At 32.6% G+C, this 16,391-nt stretch overlaps 1 protein-coding gene across 1 annotated transcript in view; it reads right to left on the reverse strand.

Moving 5' to 3' along the window:
* LOC143059686 (krev interaction trapped protein 1-like) overlaps nt 1-16,391 on the reverse strand; it is a 39,593-nt gene that overhangs the window by 18,038 nt on the left and 5,164 nt on the right. The window contains exons 2-10 of the mRNA XM_076233228.1: nt 10,683-11,273; nt 9,676-9,768; nt 8,850-8,988; nt 6,903-7,146; nt 6,366-6,457; nt 3,934-4,086; nt 3,178-3,331; nt 2,617-2,724; nt 23-124 (exon numbers count right to left, since the gene is read on the reverse strand). Coding sequence (XP_076089343.1) covers nt 23-124; nt 2,617-2,724; nt 3,178-3,331; nt 3,934-4,086; nt 6,366-6,457; nt 6,903-7,146; nt 8,850-8,988; nt 9,676-9,768; nt 10,683-10,938 — 1,341 coding nt within the window. The 5' untranslated portion in view covers nt 10,939-11,273. The remainder of the gene's footprint in view (nt 1-22; nt 125-2,616; nt 2,725-3,177; nt 3,332-3,933; nt 4,087-6,365; nt 6,458-6,902; nt 7,147-8,849; nt 8,989-9,675; nt 9,769-10,682; nt 11,274-16,391) is intronic.

Consider the following 16,391-nt stretch of genomic DNA (forward strand, 5'->3'; position numbering starts at 1 on the left):
CTGTTCAAATCATTTTACTTACCCTTAGAAGCTGTCTGTTTAGCTGCTCAACTGTCGTTTCACTCCCACTTGGTAATTTTAGAATCTTTTTTGTACCATCCATGATATATATTGTTATCTGACTCTGTATAAAAAATAAAAAAAAATTAAAAATCAAATTGTTTGTCATAATTATAGAACAATTAACCAAATCTGTGATATCTCAATTAATTAGATCTACACCCCTCCCACATTGACACCCCCCCCCCCTCACCCCCCAAAAAAATAACAAACAATAATAGATTTTTGAAATTAAAAGAAATATATGTTATTCACAGAAAGTAAAACTTAAAAAACACAAACTTCAGTTAAAATTGTCTAGTAATATGGAGGTAGCATCAAATTCAAAATGAAATCAGTTATAACAACATCCATTTGAAAGCTGAAACTGTGGATTCAGTTATTTTTGTGGGTACCAAAATTCAATGTTTTTGTTAAATATTTGTTTGTTTTGAGATTGTGACACAGTGATTATTGCTGTACCCATATTTTGACTATATTTTGACTATTTTACCTATTATGTCTGTTTTGTTCACGCATCGTTGTAAATATTATGGAATTTGATGGAACTGTCATACAAGTGAGACGTTTAGCGCTAGTAAACCAGGTTCAATCTACCATTTTTTTTACATTTGAAAATGCCTGTACCGAGTCAGGAATATGGCAGTTGTTGTCCATTCGTTTTATGTGTTTTATCATTTGATTTTGCCTTTTGATTTGGGAGTTTCTGTTTTCAATTTTCCTTGGAGTTCAGTATTTTTGTGATATAACTTTTTTTTCATGGTTTGAGGAAAACTTGCATATTCATGGATATTAAATTTCGTGTTTTGCCAAAGTCTGCATACATTCCTTTAGAAAACTTGTAACTCGTTAAACATTCATATTCGTTGCTCCCAAGTACCCACTAAGTCCACGAAATTTGGTATCCAACAAATATTAATGAATCCACAGTAGCTTACATAGTTGTAAGCAAATCTCAATCATTATTGTACATATATGTCATTATTTCAAATACATTGTATTATTGTATATCAATATAATATTTCCCACAGAACGTAACCAAAAGTTAGCGTGCAATAAATTCTAATATTCCACTAGTGCAATAAATCTTCAAAATTCATGACGTCATCAACGTTTTTAAAAATCTTAGTTTAAACCAATTTTTACTTTCAAATATTATATTGCTATACAATAAAAGGGTTATTGCATGAATATTGGGGAATATTGTCCCTCGTTGATCATATATTGCACTTGCAAGCTCGTGCAATATAAAATTCTACTCGGGACAATATTCCGCAATATTCATGCAATAACCCTAAAATATATATCATCAACTTCATTTATTAAATGGATACAACTTATGATTTTTTTAAAAGAACATTTAATTTATTTGAATGAAGCAATGAACAATGGCAAAATAAAGCGTTGATTAGTCAGAGATTATAAATTTTTAAATCTTGATTGGAATTAATATGATGTTGGTTCAATGCTTTCATTTGGCATGGAATGCTTTAATATGACATGGGTTGTTTTCATACAAGACATTGCTTTTAATATAAACCTATGATACAAGTTTCATAAAAATCTGGCAAAAAATGAACAAACAAGATCGATAATGATGTGATTTTCCATATAATTACTACATCTTATGGTCAAAACTCTTTAAAAATAATTGGTCGACACTGATTTTTAAACTTGACCAAGACATTGCTGATATAAACCTATGATATAAGTTTGATAAAAATCTGGCAAGAATTGTACACTTGAGAGAACTTAAACAAGGCCTGCCAGCCGGACTTCTGGCACTTCTATGTCCCCCGTGACAAGTCTTTTGCAAGATAATTATGATTATTGAAACCAAACAACGGTTCAGAAATATTGTATTTATTTCTATATTACATTTAAAAGGAAATTTGAAGGTACAAAAGCATCTTTCAAGCAGAAATATAATTCATAATATCATTATAATATAATATTATATAGAACATTTATTTACCACTACATGTATTAAAGCAAATTATTGTAAAATTTTATACTCAATATGCAAAATAAGAATCTAAAATATTTCATAGAAGTATTGTCTCATTTAATAATATATTTTTTGTTCTCAATGACTGGTTGTCGTGACAACTTACCAGTCTATTAATGGCCGTCTTTAACATTACAGATATATTTTTATGTTCAATGACTGGTTGTCATGACAACTTACCTGTTTATTAATGGTCGTCTTTTACATTACAGATATATTTTGATGTTCAATGACTGGTTGTCATGACAACTTACCAGTTTATTAATGGCCGTCTTTAATATTACAGATATATTTTGATGTTCAATGACTGGTTGTCATGACAACTTACCAGTTTATGAATGGCCGTCTTTAACATTACAGATATATTTCGATGTTCAATGAATGGTTGTCATGACAACTTACCAGTTTATTAATGGCCGTCTTTAACATTAGATATATTTTGATGTTCAATGACTGGTTGTCATGACAACTTACCAGTTTATTAATGGCTGTCTTTAACATTACAGTTATATGTTTATGCTCAATGACTGGTTGTCATGACAACTTACCAGTTTATTAATGGCTGTCTTTAACATTACAGATATATTTTTATGTTCGTTGTAGCTGTATGGATCACATTTATCAAAGGCTGTTTGACCACTACTGTCTAAAGCATTCTGAAAAAGAAATATAACAATCTGACCCCTACTATCTAGAGTATTCTGAAACAGAAATTTTACATTCAATGTATGAGAATCTATTATTTGATATATGTTAATTGCTATAAACTAAAATAATTTATTTTAGAGAACATAATATTTTTATGACCTGTTTTGCCAGTTGATATAACAGCAATATAATAGAGTGGATACTTGTTGAAGAATGCCAAGGTAAAGAAAAAGAAATAAATCAATTTTTGAATTTAATACAACTATTTAGGTGCACCTCTGTGTCCATGACCTCTGTTGTCACAGTAACTTACCACATTAGTATCTGGGTAACTAAGTAACACTACAACAACTTGCACATGTTTTTTGTTGTCACAGTAACTTACCACATTAGTATCTGGGTAACTAAGTAACACTACTACAACCTGTACATGACCTTTTTTTGTTGTTATAATTACTTACCACATTGGTATCTGGGTAACTTAGCAACACTTCAACAACCTGTACATGACCTTTCTCTACTGCTAAGTGCAGTGGTGTGGAATGTTGATGAGTCTCTAAGTTCGGTGAGCAGCCATACTCCAGTAAAAATTTAACAACATCTCCAAAACCACACCTAGAAATGAATTTATATTCGTCAGTATATTAGGAAACAAAATTTGATTCAAATTAATCATGCAGTGATCTCCAGAAGGGGCCTTTGTATGCTCTTAGCACCTTGAGAACAATGATACTATCTGAATAAAATGTTTTTTTTTTTTTAAATTTATCATTCTAATGCTATATATTTTGGATATTCTGAACTCTGTGGTTCTATTTGAAAATACTTGAAAAAACCATGACGTTCATTGGTTGTCGTTTCACACTAGTATTTTTGGGGCTCTTTATAACTTGCTGTTCAGTGTGAGCAAAGGCTCTGTGTTGAAGACATATAATGGTTTACTTTAACAAATTGTGTCTTGGACGGAGAGTTGTCATTTAAGCACTCATACCACATCTTCTTATATCTATTAATGTATACTGTAAATTCAGAAATTATTGGGGGGAATTTATTATTGCGATTTCGTCATTTAAGACCAAAATAGGATTTCAATTTTTGCGATATTGAGAAAATCCTGTTTTAATTCATACAAAAATTTCAAAATGTGAGTTTGAATTATTGCGAATATAACCCTGTCGCATTTTTTGCAATAATTTCTGAATTTACGGTATACTTACTCAGCTGCCCAATGAATAGGAGCAAATCCTCGTTCATCTTTATCTGTAAAGTCCCGATGGTGGATGTACTCTTTTAATCCATTCAGGTTACCTTCCTTAGCATATTTGTGCAGTAGATATCCCGACATCGATCGTGACGGAGAGGGATACATTCTGAAAAGGAATTATTTCTAAAATAAATACATTTTTCCTCCTTTAAGGTGGTTCTAAACATCTCACCTAAAATTTATTGTGCTCTTTTATTTTCATAAAATTTTTACGAAAAAAATATTCATTTTGAACATTTGAAAAAAACAGAATATTTAAAAATTAAAAAATTTGAACAACACACTTTATCGGAAAAATTTCATTGGATATATATAACATTTAGGCAAACACTAAATTTGATCATTCAGAAGCTTTATATTTTCTTAACAATAATATGTGATTAAAACGTTCAGCTGAATTTTACAAAGTTATCTCCCTGTAGCATTGTGTACCACCTTATGGTGTAACACCACTAATTCGGGCCCGGCCAGAAAGCACATACCAGAAAGTAGTACATATTTAACACAAAATAGTTCCTACGCATGGACATAACTTTCAAAATATTTAGAGTATTTTATTAATTTTGGTATCAAATGAAAGCTGCATGACTGGTGATCATTGTAGAACAATTTTTGACTGATAAATTTGAATAATAAAAAAATGGCATGAAATTTAAAAAGGAGGGTACATTTTGCCTTTTTGTCAGATCGGAAGTACCTGTTTTGGTACATCCGAAGTTCCGGGAACCAGTTCTTTCTTATATGCAATGTAAGGTATGTTGATTTTTTCAGTACAGGACACCAGAAGGTGTTGCTTTGACATGCAATGATTGTCACTTTATTTGAACTTAAGATAAAAGAGCTGTGACCACTCGAAATTGAGGAATTTAACATAGAAAGCAATGGGGCCATTAATTAGTGGTGTACTTCCTTATAGCATGTATAGTGAGGTAAACAAGAAAATTCATATGAACAAGTAATCAATGAATAATGAAATCAGTTAAATTAAAGTAAATTAAATAAATAGATTAATAATCAAATTGAAAGAATTGTGTTCACTAAACTCTTTTTAAAAAACCTGAATTTGACTATGCTTCTTGCAGTTTTTGTTGGAGACCTAAGGGTAATTTATATCCCTATTTTCAAGGTCGTCAGTGGTGTGATTCTTAAATAACAAAAGTGAATAAAGTAAATACATGGTGACACTCAATTTGAATCTGAGTTTAGTGGCCCGTGACGACATTTTTAAATTTCTATTAATTAAATTTGGAATTCACAAGCTATTGTCTGGAAACACAAAATGTGGCTCTTTACCCCTTCATCAGGGGTCGAAATTAGCGCTGGTCCGGTGGTCCAGTGGTCCGTGAGCGTCCTTCACAACAATATAAAATGTGGAAATTTTTGGAAGGAGTTAAACCGCCGGACAAAATAATTAAAATAAGTGAAAATCAAAAGGAAGATCGAAATAAAGTATATGAAATTGACAAGAGGAAACGCAAATACCAAAAATCATGGGAAAAAGATGGCGAATGGTTGAATTATATTTATATTAGTGTTTGTCAAATGAATGTCATTTTTGCAGGACCAGTAGATTTGGAGCTGGACCAGTAGAGTTTTCGGTCCACTGGTCCGGCTGGGGTTTTACCTCAGAAAGACGTTTTTTAAGTAAATCAGATGAATTAGAAAAGAATTTAAATTTAGTGGTCCCTAACAAATTTTTAAACGACTTTACAAGATGTAAGGATATTCATGACATCAAACTATATGCCCCATGGCCTCTCATTGAGGGAATAGAATGTTAATTTACCCAGTAGTTAAACCTGAACAAAAACTTATTATCCAATTTCTATTTGTGAGAAAAATAAAAAATGATCGATTTTTTTGGTTTACGAAATTTTCAAAAATAATAAAGAACAAGAATGTGTCCATAGTATACAGATGCCCCACTCACACTATTATTTTCTATGTTCAGTGGACTGTGAAATTGGGGTAAATATTCTTTTTTGGCATTAAAATTGGAAAGATCATATCATAGGGAACATGTGTACTAAGTTTCAAGTTGATAAGAATTCAACTTCATCAAAAACTAGCTTGACCAAAAACTTTAACCTGAAGCAAGACAAACAGATGAACGGATGGATGGACGAATGAACAAACGGATGAACAAATGGACCCACAGTCCAGAAAACATAATGCCACTATCGTAGGTGGGGCATAAAATATTAAACAACACAAAATAGAAAATGTTCCTTCAAAAGATGCAGCAATGGTAGGGAATTTTAATGTTCACAAAAGGACTCCTAAAGGATAACTGTGTATGCTGATTAATAGAAACAAACAGTTCTTGATATAAACATAATTTCCATGGCAACATGAGGAGAAATAAAACATTCCCGTTATACTCACACATCACTAGAATTTGTACTGGAACTTGTTCTCCGTGAAGACACACTCTGATCCTCTTGTGAACCCCAATATAAATTTTTCATTTTATCAACCTGCAAAATAGAAATATATATAAACAAAGACTTTGTTGTGAGTAGGAGGCTATTCATCAACATCAATGTTGTTCATCTAAAAAATACTGAAGGTTTATTTACAAATAAATGGGGAATGTGTCCATGTGACACAGAAGATGCCCCTGCTTGCATATCATATAGTTATAAAGGAATGTAACTGAGGAACGGGAAAGGGATGCTATCCAAATTTGTACTTGATCTGTATAATGTGGTAATAAGTATTGGGTACAAGTTTCATACCATTTGGGTGAGAGAACAGAAACGAAAAATTCAGCAATTTATATGTTTATAAAGGGGTTTAACTCTAGAACGGTTATAGTGATGCCACCAAATTTGGAGGCACAAAATTCAAATGAACCAAATATTGAACTTTACCCTTCAATTTACCAATAAATTCACATTCTGTGTTCTTTCCTAAGCTTACCTTTGTTTTATATGGCAGACCAGAGTTAAATAATGGATTGATCACAACTATTTCACATTTCTCTATGGCCAACATTTTGGCGAGAGCTTCGTGTGCAGTGTTTTGTAGTTCTTGGTTGTCTGAGAGTGGAAGTCTTGTTGGTAAAAATGCTGGGTTGCTGACACTAAATTTAATGCGGTAGTCAGCTCTGCTATGGAATAATATGTCCAGAGTCTCTGGCCTTGCATGCTTTTCTTTTAACCAGCTGAATTAAAAAAATATCTTGTTTTTATTAAAAACACATGAAAAAATAAAAAAAAAATACAAGAAATAGCAAGACTTCTTTAATTTTCAAATTTACAAGAATGTTTTTTTTTAATGTTTAAAAAATATTAATAGGAAAAAGCAAAATGGGTTCTAATTCAAATTTTGAAAAGAACATGTAAATTATACAAATAAATTAAACTTGCATTTTCAAGCAATGTAGAACAATGTATTGTTTGCTTGCTTAATTTCCAGTGACAATATTTCATGCATGATGTTCAGAATGATTAATTGATGATTGTCATAAAAAATGGAAGTTTAGCTAGCTATAAAACCAGGTTTAATCAATCTACATACATTTAAGAAATGCCTGTACGAAGTCAGTAATATGCCAATTGTTATCTATTTGTTTGATGTGTTTGAGCTTTTAATTTTGTTATTTGTTAATGGACTTTCTGTTTTCAATTGTCTTGGCATTCAGTATTTTTGTTATTTTACTTTTTAAAATACAGAATAATTACATAAGTTGTATGATTCATTATTTTTTATTTTGATTGCACACAGTAATCTCAAATAATTCTGAAATTTAAATTTAATTTCAAAATGAGTTGTAACCTTCATGATGACAATGATGACACACGTTTCTATGATAAAGAGCACAGGTTATCATGTTTTCATAATTGTAGATGACACACGTTTCTATGATAAAGTGCACAGGTTATCATGTTTTCATAATTGTAGATGACACACGTTTCTATGATAAAGTGCACAGGTTATCATGTTTTCATAATTGTAGATGACACACGTTTCTATGATAAAGTGCACAGGTTATCATGTTTTCATAATTGTAGATGACACACGTTTCTATGATAAAGTGCACAGGTTATCATGTTTTCATAATTGTAGATGACACACGTTTCTATGATAAAGTGCACAGGTTATCATGTTTTCATAATTGTAGATGACACACGTTTCTATGATAAAGTGCACAGGTTATCATGTTTTCATAATTGTAGATGACACACGTTTCTATGATAAAGTGCACAGGTTATCATGTTTTCATAATTGTAGATGACACACGTTTCTATGATAAAGTGCACAGGTTATCATGTTTTCATAATTGTAGATGACACACGTTTCTATGATAAAGTGCACAGGTTATCATGTTTTCATAATTGTAGATGACACACGTTTCTATGATAAAGTGCACAGGTTATCATGTTTTCATATTCATAGCAAAGTATTGAACACTTTATTTAGTAATTTCATAGGGTTGTAAAATTGTTGACTGTGCACACATTTGTATTCAAGCACTCGCACACTTTATACAAAATGAACTTCGGTCAACACTATAAACCCCAATGAATTTACAAAAAATAGAATTCAATATTTAAGGTGGTACCTAACACTTTAACTAAAATAAATTTGGCTCGTTTAATTTCTTAAAATTTTGACAAAGTATTTACTTTGACCCTTTGACAAAAATAAAAAAAAAAAATTTGAACCAACCGTTTCATCAGAAAAATTACACTGGTTATATAGCAGTTTGACAAACACTTATTTTGATCATTGAGAAGCTTAATATTCCCTTAACAACACAACGTAATTAAAACATTTAGCTGATTTTACAGAGTTATCTCCCTGTAGTGTTAGGTACCACCTTAAATAAAACCTGACTGACTGTAAAATATACAAATTACAAACCTCTCTAAGTGTGATATAAATTTTCTTGTAGGTGGAGGGAAACTGATACTTCTATTGTTGATAGAGTCTATCACATTTTCTAGTGAGTAGAAACCTGGTTTATCAGGTGACTTGTCCACAAAAACAGCATTCAATTTATCTACAATATAGACAAAGAAAAAAATTATCTTTACTGTATTTAATTAGAATCAAATCATAGAATCTTGCAACAATTTGATTTTAAAAGAACATGTGTCTGATCAAGTTGTCCTTTTGAATAAAATATGTATAAACTGAAAAAATAAAATTGAGAATGGAAATGGGGAATGTGTCAAAGAGACAACAACCCGACCATAGAAAAAACAACAGCAGAAGGCCTCCAACAGGTCTTCAATGTAGCAAGAAATTCCCGCACCCGGAGTCGTCCTTCAGCTGGACAATATATTTGTTTTTCTAATCAAAGTTCAAATAGAAATAATTACATTTTTAATCCTAGCCTTACCATTCGTACAGCAACCTATGCATATAGAATAAGACAAGCTGTAGTGTAAAAGTAAACTGATAAAATTTATAGCGCAAAAACACTTTTTATATATGTTGCTGCGGTTCATTAGTGTTTATTGTTTCTCATTTCTCATGTAGATTAGACCCTTTTTCCCTGTTTGAATTGATTTACACTAGTAATTTTTGGGTCCTTTATAGCTTGCTGTTCATCGTAATCCAAGGCTCAGTGTTGAAGGCTGTACTCTGACCTATAATTGTTTAACTTTTTATATTTTGTGACTTGTCACTTGGAGGGAGAGTTGTCTCATTGGTACTCATACCACATTTTCTTATTTATATTTACCTCTATAGTTAACAGGAATACAATACACATAAAAACTTGACAAAGAATCTCTTTCTGCTTGTCTTTTCCATGGGATCAGCAATCCCCTCTCACCTAAAATGTAAATTTTATAAAAATCAAGAAATAAATATTATAAAATAAGTTATCTCCCTTGAGTGAATAGGACAAGGAATCGATTTCTGTTTGTCACATCCATGAAATCAGTAGCCACCTCTCATCTACAATGTAACTTTAATTAAATATCAGTAAAGTTAAATATCAAGAAAAAACATCATAATAAGTTATGTCCCCTTTTGCAGGCAATACATGTACATTATACAGGAATTACAGTGACCAATAGGTGTTAGATGTATATGATCATTAATTATTATGAGATACATATGAATATTGTATTGGAAAGTTAACCAAACAGTTAGATTTGTGTGCTTTTAGGACTTATTTCAGTATATAAATATCTAAAGGAATAAATATGAATTGTAGTTATTCCCCTTTGCCCATATGTTACAATGTATATGCACTGTCTTGTCATGTGAATATTTATTATTTGTTATTATATGTTGTAGGGTCTTAAATATTGTGTATTAAAAGAAAACAGAACCCTATATTAGATCGTTGTATTTGTCCAGAAATATCCCGTTACATATTTACATCCTCTGGACTTTTTATTTGATAAGCTAATTTGCTGCATTAGTTTTGGATTTTTATGTATGTTGGCCTCAAGTGTCACTGGAGAGACATTTATTGTCAAAATTGGCATAGTTATTTATGTGATTGTCTTACTGTAAATCACACAACAACTTTGAATTTGCTGTGAGGTTGAGGCTTACTCCATGAAGATGGCCTGACTGTGACTTTGAGATGATGATCATGAACAGCATGCAAACCATGTTTCTTTTCTTTTAATTTATTCAAAAGCATTGAATTAAAACACCTTACTTTTTCTTTCCCGTTTCCATTTCAAAATTAAGTTCTAACAATAACAAAGAATTTTAAATACATGTACAAACCTTTGATTCCACCATGCTTGTCTCCCCCTGTCAACTGGTACAAATTAGTTAAAACTTCATCCCTAGGCTCCTCCTCTGAGTTGGTTAATGGAAATGCTGGGAGATATTTTGTTGGTCGTGGTTCATGGTTTTTTGTACTATCAAACAACAGAATATCATACAGTTTTGGTTTATACTCAAGAATGCCTCCTTTAAGCTTAAAATCATGACTCCCGACATTGTGTCGGGGACGTAAGACAGCAAGTATTACTTCCATGAAATAATAAGTGACTCTGACTGGTCACAGGTTCTATTACTTCCATGTATTTTTAATATTCACAACTATTCATTAGTATGAAGTTGCCTTCTCTTCCACTTCAAGACATTACATTTTCACATTTTTAATTTTTTAAGAATAAGCAATTATAAAAAAAATGTTTTGTAAATTTAGCATTGATTTAAAATATAAGAAAAACTTTCAAAATATATTCATGCTGTAACCATGGTAACAAAGACTGTTCACAACATAAGAATCCTGGTGTTGACTTTTGTTGTTCCAAATCCAGAGCTTTAAAACTCTTGTAATTTGAATCTTAGTCTCTTCTGTTAAACCTACAAAATATAAATTTGAATACAAAAAATGTGCATGAATAATCAGGATGTTTTTTTAAATCAACTGAATTGATTGGTCAAAGCCAAATTATACACGATATATATATAACTGTTTATTGTTATTTACACAGAATGAAAAGATATTTATAGAATAACTAATCGAAGCATTTAAATAGAGAAAAATATTCAACGAGTGACCGACAACACATTAATTCACGAATGCGTGTAGCGCATCAGTTAATTATCAGTGTTGTTCGGTCACTAGTTAAATATTTTTTGATATTTGAATTCTTTTATTAATTATTCTTTTTATTACATTGGCAAATGGCTTTTTTAAAGAAATTAATGTAAAACATGTGCATGTAAGGAACTAGATCTTTTTTCTACGCATTCACAATTTGTTTTGCTCCACTGTTAGGGACGACATCAAAAGATCAATGTAAGATAAAAAACTTTATTCAAATAGTTTGGGGGTGGGGGGGTTGAACGGCTGCAAGATTTGGTTATCCGACATTGATTTTTACATATATCCATATGGGTCAATCAATTTTTCCCAAATTAAGTTAAGAGGGGGGTGGGGGGGTCAGTGAAAAAACTATGTGAATTAAGTTTTTTATCCTTCATTGAACTTTTGATGTCGTCCCTTATCGACGTCTTCACAACGCCTATTGTTGTAAGATGTCAGAGAGTGAAATAACCATGTTTATTTCACATGTGAAATTATCGGTTTTTATTTCACTGGGAAATCAATGTAATTCATTGCAACCAATGTAATAATTATATTTATATGCATTGAATTTTGTTGTAAACTTATTGAATGTTTAATTCAGTCTTAAAATAAATACATGAATTTTTTATAAGATGTTAATCATGTTAATGGTTTTGAACAATGCAAGCTGTTAGTTATTTGCCAGTAACTGTCATTACTCTCAGGTCTGTAAGTAGTCTTGTTTTAGTAGTAGGGATGTAAAATTAATGTAACTTGTCTGATCTGTGTATTTGTTAGTATTTTTTCCGCTTTGTATAGATCTAATGAGTTAAGCACTTCTCAACTGACTTTTTTATAGTTGGATAAAATTTTGTGCTATTACACATGACCACTATTTGAATGTGATGTTAGGGGAGGGTTTCGGATCTTGCATGTCACAATCAGTATGTGTCTGTCACAAGTCAAGTGCCTATAATTTAGTGGGTCTCATTGGGGTCTAAGCGTATGTGGGATTGCCGATTTTTTGTAAGCGTGAAACGTGAAAGTCAAATTATTGTGTCGTGAAAACAGGAAATGAGGTCTAGCGGGATCCGTGAAATGACAAAAAAATGAGAATTGCTTACGTACATAGTGTAAGCGGGAAACGGGAATGTGACAAAACAGTAAGCGGGATCCGTGATCAGTACCCCCCAATGAGACCCCCAATTTAGTGGTTGATGTTAGTTGAGCACTGTATTTATCATACATGTACATGTATGTGTGTGTTTTCTTTCTTTCTTTTGTACATAAATCAGGCTGTCAGTCTTCTTGTTTGAATTGTTTTACATCTGTCATTTTGTGGCCTTTTATAGCTGAATATGCATTGAGTATAGACTTTTTAAAATGAAATAAAAAGATGTGGTACATGTATGTGCAATTCAGACAACTCTCCACAAACGACCAAAAGACACAGAAATTAAAGCTATAGGTCAACGTACAGCCTTCAACAATGAGAAAGCCCATATTGCATAGTCAGCTATAACAGGCCTCAACATCACCAGTGTAAAACAATTCAAACCAGAAAACTGTCATTCAATATATGAGGGTGGTAATGGGGGTACCTTCATTACAAATTATGGTAAAAATTCTGGTTGAATGATGTGAATGGTAATTTTTTGTGCATGATGACAAAATATACACTGCCTTTAACATGTTTAAGACAATATAACAATAGACTGAATTTAATTTGAAATTCAAATTTTATTTCAATGATAACAATAGTTATTTGAGACCTCAGACTTATATAAACCAAATATAAGATAATTTGACGAACATTAGTAAAATCTTAACCAATTTAACACTAATGTTTGACACCTGATGGTAATTTTACCTAAATATGTAGAATCTGGGTCCGTTCAACCTGATTCATGTTCGCCCTAGTACCTGTTCACCCAGGGTCCATTCACCCTGATTATTATTTTGTTTCTAATTGTTGTCTTGTTGCATAATGTTTATTATTTGAACAGATAATGTTAAAGTTTGTTGAAAAATTGCCTGAATATTTGTATTGCCGAAACCCAATTTATTATTTTCCTTTTGATTTGCATAGTAGTCTAGCATACTGGAATACAATGAATTTATCTTTATTGACATTTAATTCCGCGAGGTGAACCAACGCCTGTGAAATCGTTTTGGTAGAGTCCCTGAAGTGGATACCTTGGTATGCCGGGTTGTCAAATCATGCAAATGAATGCAATCCTTAAATAATAAATAATTAAAATTGACAACAACACTTCAAAAGATCTGCAATTTTATTATCTATGTCTACATGTTTCGCCTGCAAGGCAGGCTTCATCAGGACAATTTTTATACAGAAATTGAGCCCCTGAAGTACTCAAAGTGGTGCATTAAATTTGACGTCGTCATGGTGAGAGAAACAATGAAAAGTGAAAGTAGCAATACAGAGTTATAAATAGATAAGATAAATATAGAAAATTAAAGTTTGTATACAATGTAACTTGAGTTCGTTTTACTATTATATGATACATAAAATTGTTCTAAAGGCTTGGCATCTAATAGGACGAACTTCCCATGGTTCCTACCACTTCGCAAGGCTTCTCTTCCAACCTGGCCATAGTTGGAGGTTACTACTTCCCGGCGCGTCGGCAACAATAGGAAGATTATGATCGCCGCTGTGGATAATAAAATTGTCAAAAACTGTTCCTTTGTTAATTATTTGGTGACTATAATTTTTGGATCGTCTGCAGTAGTTGGTCTGTATAATGGCATAGTTGTGAATTCCTAGTTCATTTAAGATCGGCGCCCGTGGTACGTTTCTTCTGCAATCATTTATATCTGCTATCATTTATAGATGTATAGGTGGTGTCGGACATCTTGGTCATCTTGATTCAGTTGTTATTTCGTTGTAAGTATGGAATATTCCTTGGTCCATGTATATGCTGGTGGCCTGTAGATCGGCGCTGTTAGCTTGGCGGTTCCTTTCGGATGCAGGGGTTCACGATTAAATAATAAATTAAATTCCGCGAGGTGAACCAACGCCTGTGAAATCGTTTTGGTAGAGTCCCTGAAGTGGATACCTTGGTATGCCGGGTTGTCAAATCATGCAAATGAATGCAATCCTTAAATAATAATTAAAATTGACAACAACACTTCAAAAGATCTGCAATTTTATTATCTATGTCTACATGTTTCGCCTGCAAGGCAGGCTTCATCAGGACAATTTTTATACAGAAATTGAGCCCCTGAAGTACTCAAAGTGGTGCATTAAATTTGACGTCGTCATGGTGAGAGAAACAATGAAAAGTGAAAGTAGCAATACAGAGTTATAAATAGATAAGATAAATATAGAAAATTAAAGTTTGTATACAATGTAACTTGAGTTCGTTTTACTATTATATGATACATAAAATTGTTCTAAAGGCTTGGCATCTAATAGGACGAACTTCCCATGGTTCCTACCACTTCGCAAGGCTTCTCTTCCAACCTGGCCATAGTTGGAGGTTACTACTTCCCGGCGCGTCGGCAACAATAGGAAGATTATGATCGCCGCTGTGGATAATAAAATTGTCAAAAACTGTTCCTTTGTTAATTATTTGGTGACTATAATTTTTGGATCGTCTGCAGTAGTTGGTCTGTATAATGGCATAGTTGTGAATTCCTAGTTCATTTAAGATCGGCGCCCGTGGTACGTTTCTTCTGCAATCATTTATATCTGCTATCATTTATAGATGTATAGGTGGTGTCGGACATCTTGGTCATCTTGATTCAGTTGTTATTTCGTTGTAAGTATGGAATATTCCTTGGTCCATGTATATGCTGGTGGCCTGTAGATCGGCGCTGTTAGCTTGGCGGTTCCTTTCGGATGCAGGGGTTCACGATTAAATAATAAATTAAATTCCGCGAGGTGAACCAACGCCTGTGAAATCGTTTTGGTAGAGTCCCTGAAGTGGATACCTTGGTATGCCGGGTTGTCAAATCATGCAAATGAATGCAATCCTTAAATAATAATTAAAATTGACAACAACACTTCAAAAGATCTGCAATTTTATTATCTATGTCTACATGTTTCGCCTGCAAGGCAGGCTTCATCAGGACAATTTTTATACAGAAATTGAGCCCCTGAAGTACTCAAAGTGGTGCATTAAATTTGACGTCGTCATGGTGAGAGAAACAATGAAAAGTGAAAGTAGCAATACAGAGTTATAAATAGATAAGATAAATATAGAAAATTAAAGTTTGTATACAATGTAACTTGAGTTCGTTTTACTATTATATGATACATAAAATTGTTCTAAAGGCTTGGCATCTAATAGGACGAACTTCCCATGGTTCCTACCACTTCGCAAGGCTTCTCTTCCAACCTGGCCATAGTTGGAGGTTACTACTTCCCGGCGCGTCGGCAACAATAGGAAGATTATGATCGCCGCTGTGGATAATAAAATTGTCAAAAACTGTTCCTTTGTTAATTATTTGGTGACTATAATTTTTGGATCGTCTGCAGTAGTTGGTCTGTATAATGGCATAGTTGTGAATTCCTAGTTCATTTAAGATCGGCGCCCGTGGTACGTTTCTTCTGCAATCATTTATATCTGCTATCATTTATAGATGTATAGGTGGTGTCGGACATCTTGGTCATCTTGATTCAGTTGTTATTTCGTTGTAAGTATGGAATATTCCTTGGTCCATGTATATGCTGGTGGCCTGTAGATCGGCGCTGTTAGCTTGGCGGTTCCTTTCGGATGCAGGGGTTCACGATTAAATAATAAATTAAATTCCGCGAGGTGAACCAACGCCTGTGAAATCGTTTTGGTAGAGTCCCTGAAGTGGATACCTTGGTATGCCGGGTTGTCAAATCATGCAAATGAATGCAATCCTTAAATAATAATTAAAATTGACAACAACACTTCAAA

This window comes from Mytilus galloprovincialis, chromosome 14 (genome assembly GCF_965363235.1).
Source record: "Mytilus galloprovincialis chromosome 14, xbMytGall1.hap1.1, whole genome shotgun sequence".
Taxonomy (NCBI): domain Eukaryota; kingdom Metazoa; phylum Mollusca; class Bivalvia; order Mytilida; family Mytilidae; genus Mytilus; species Mytilus galloprovincialis.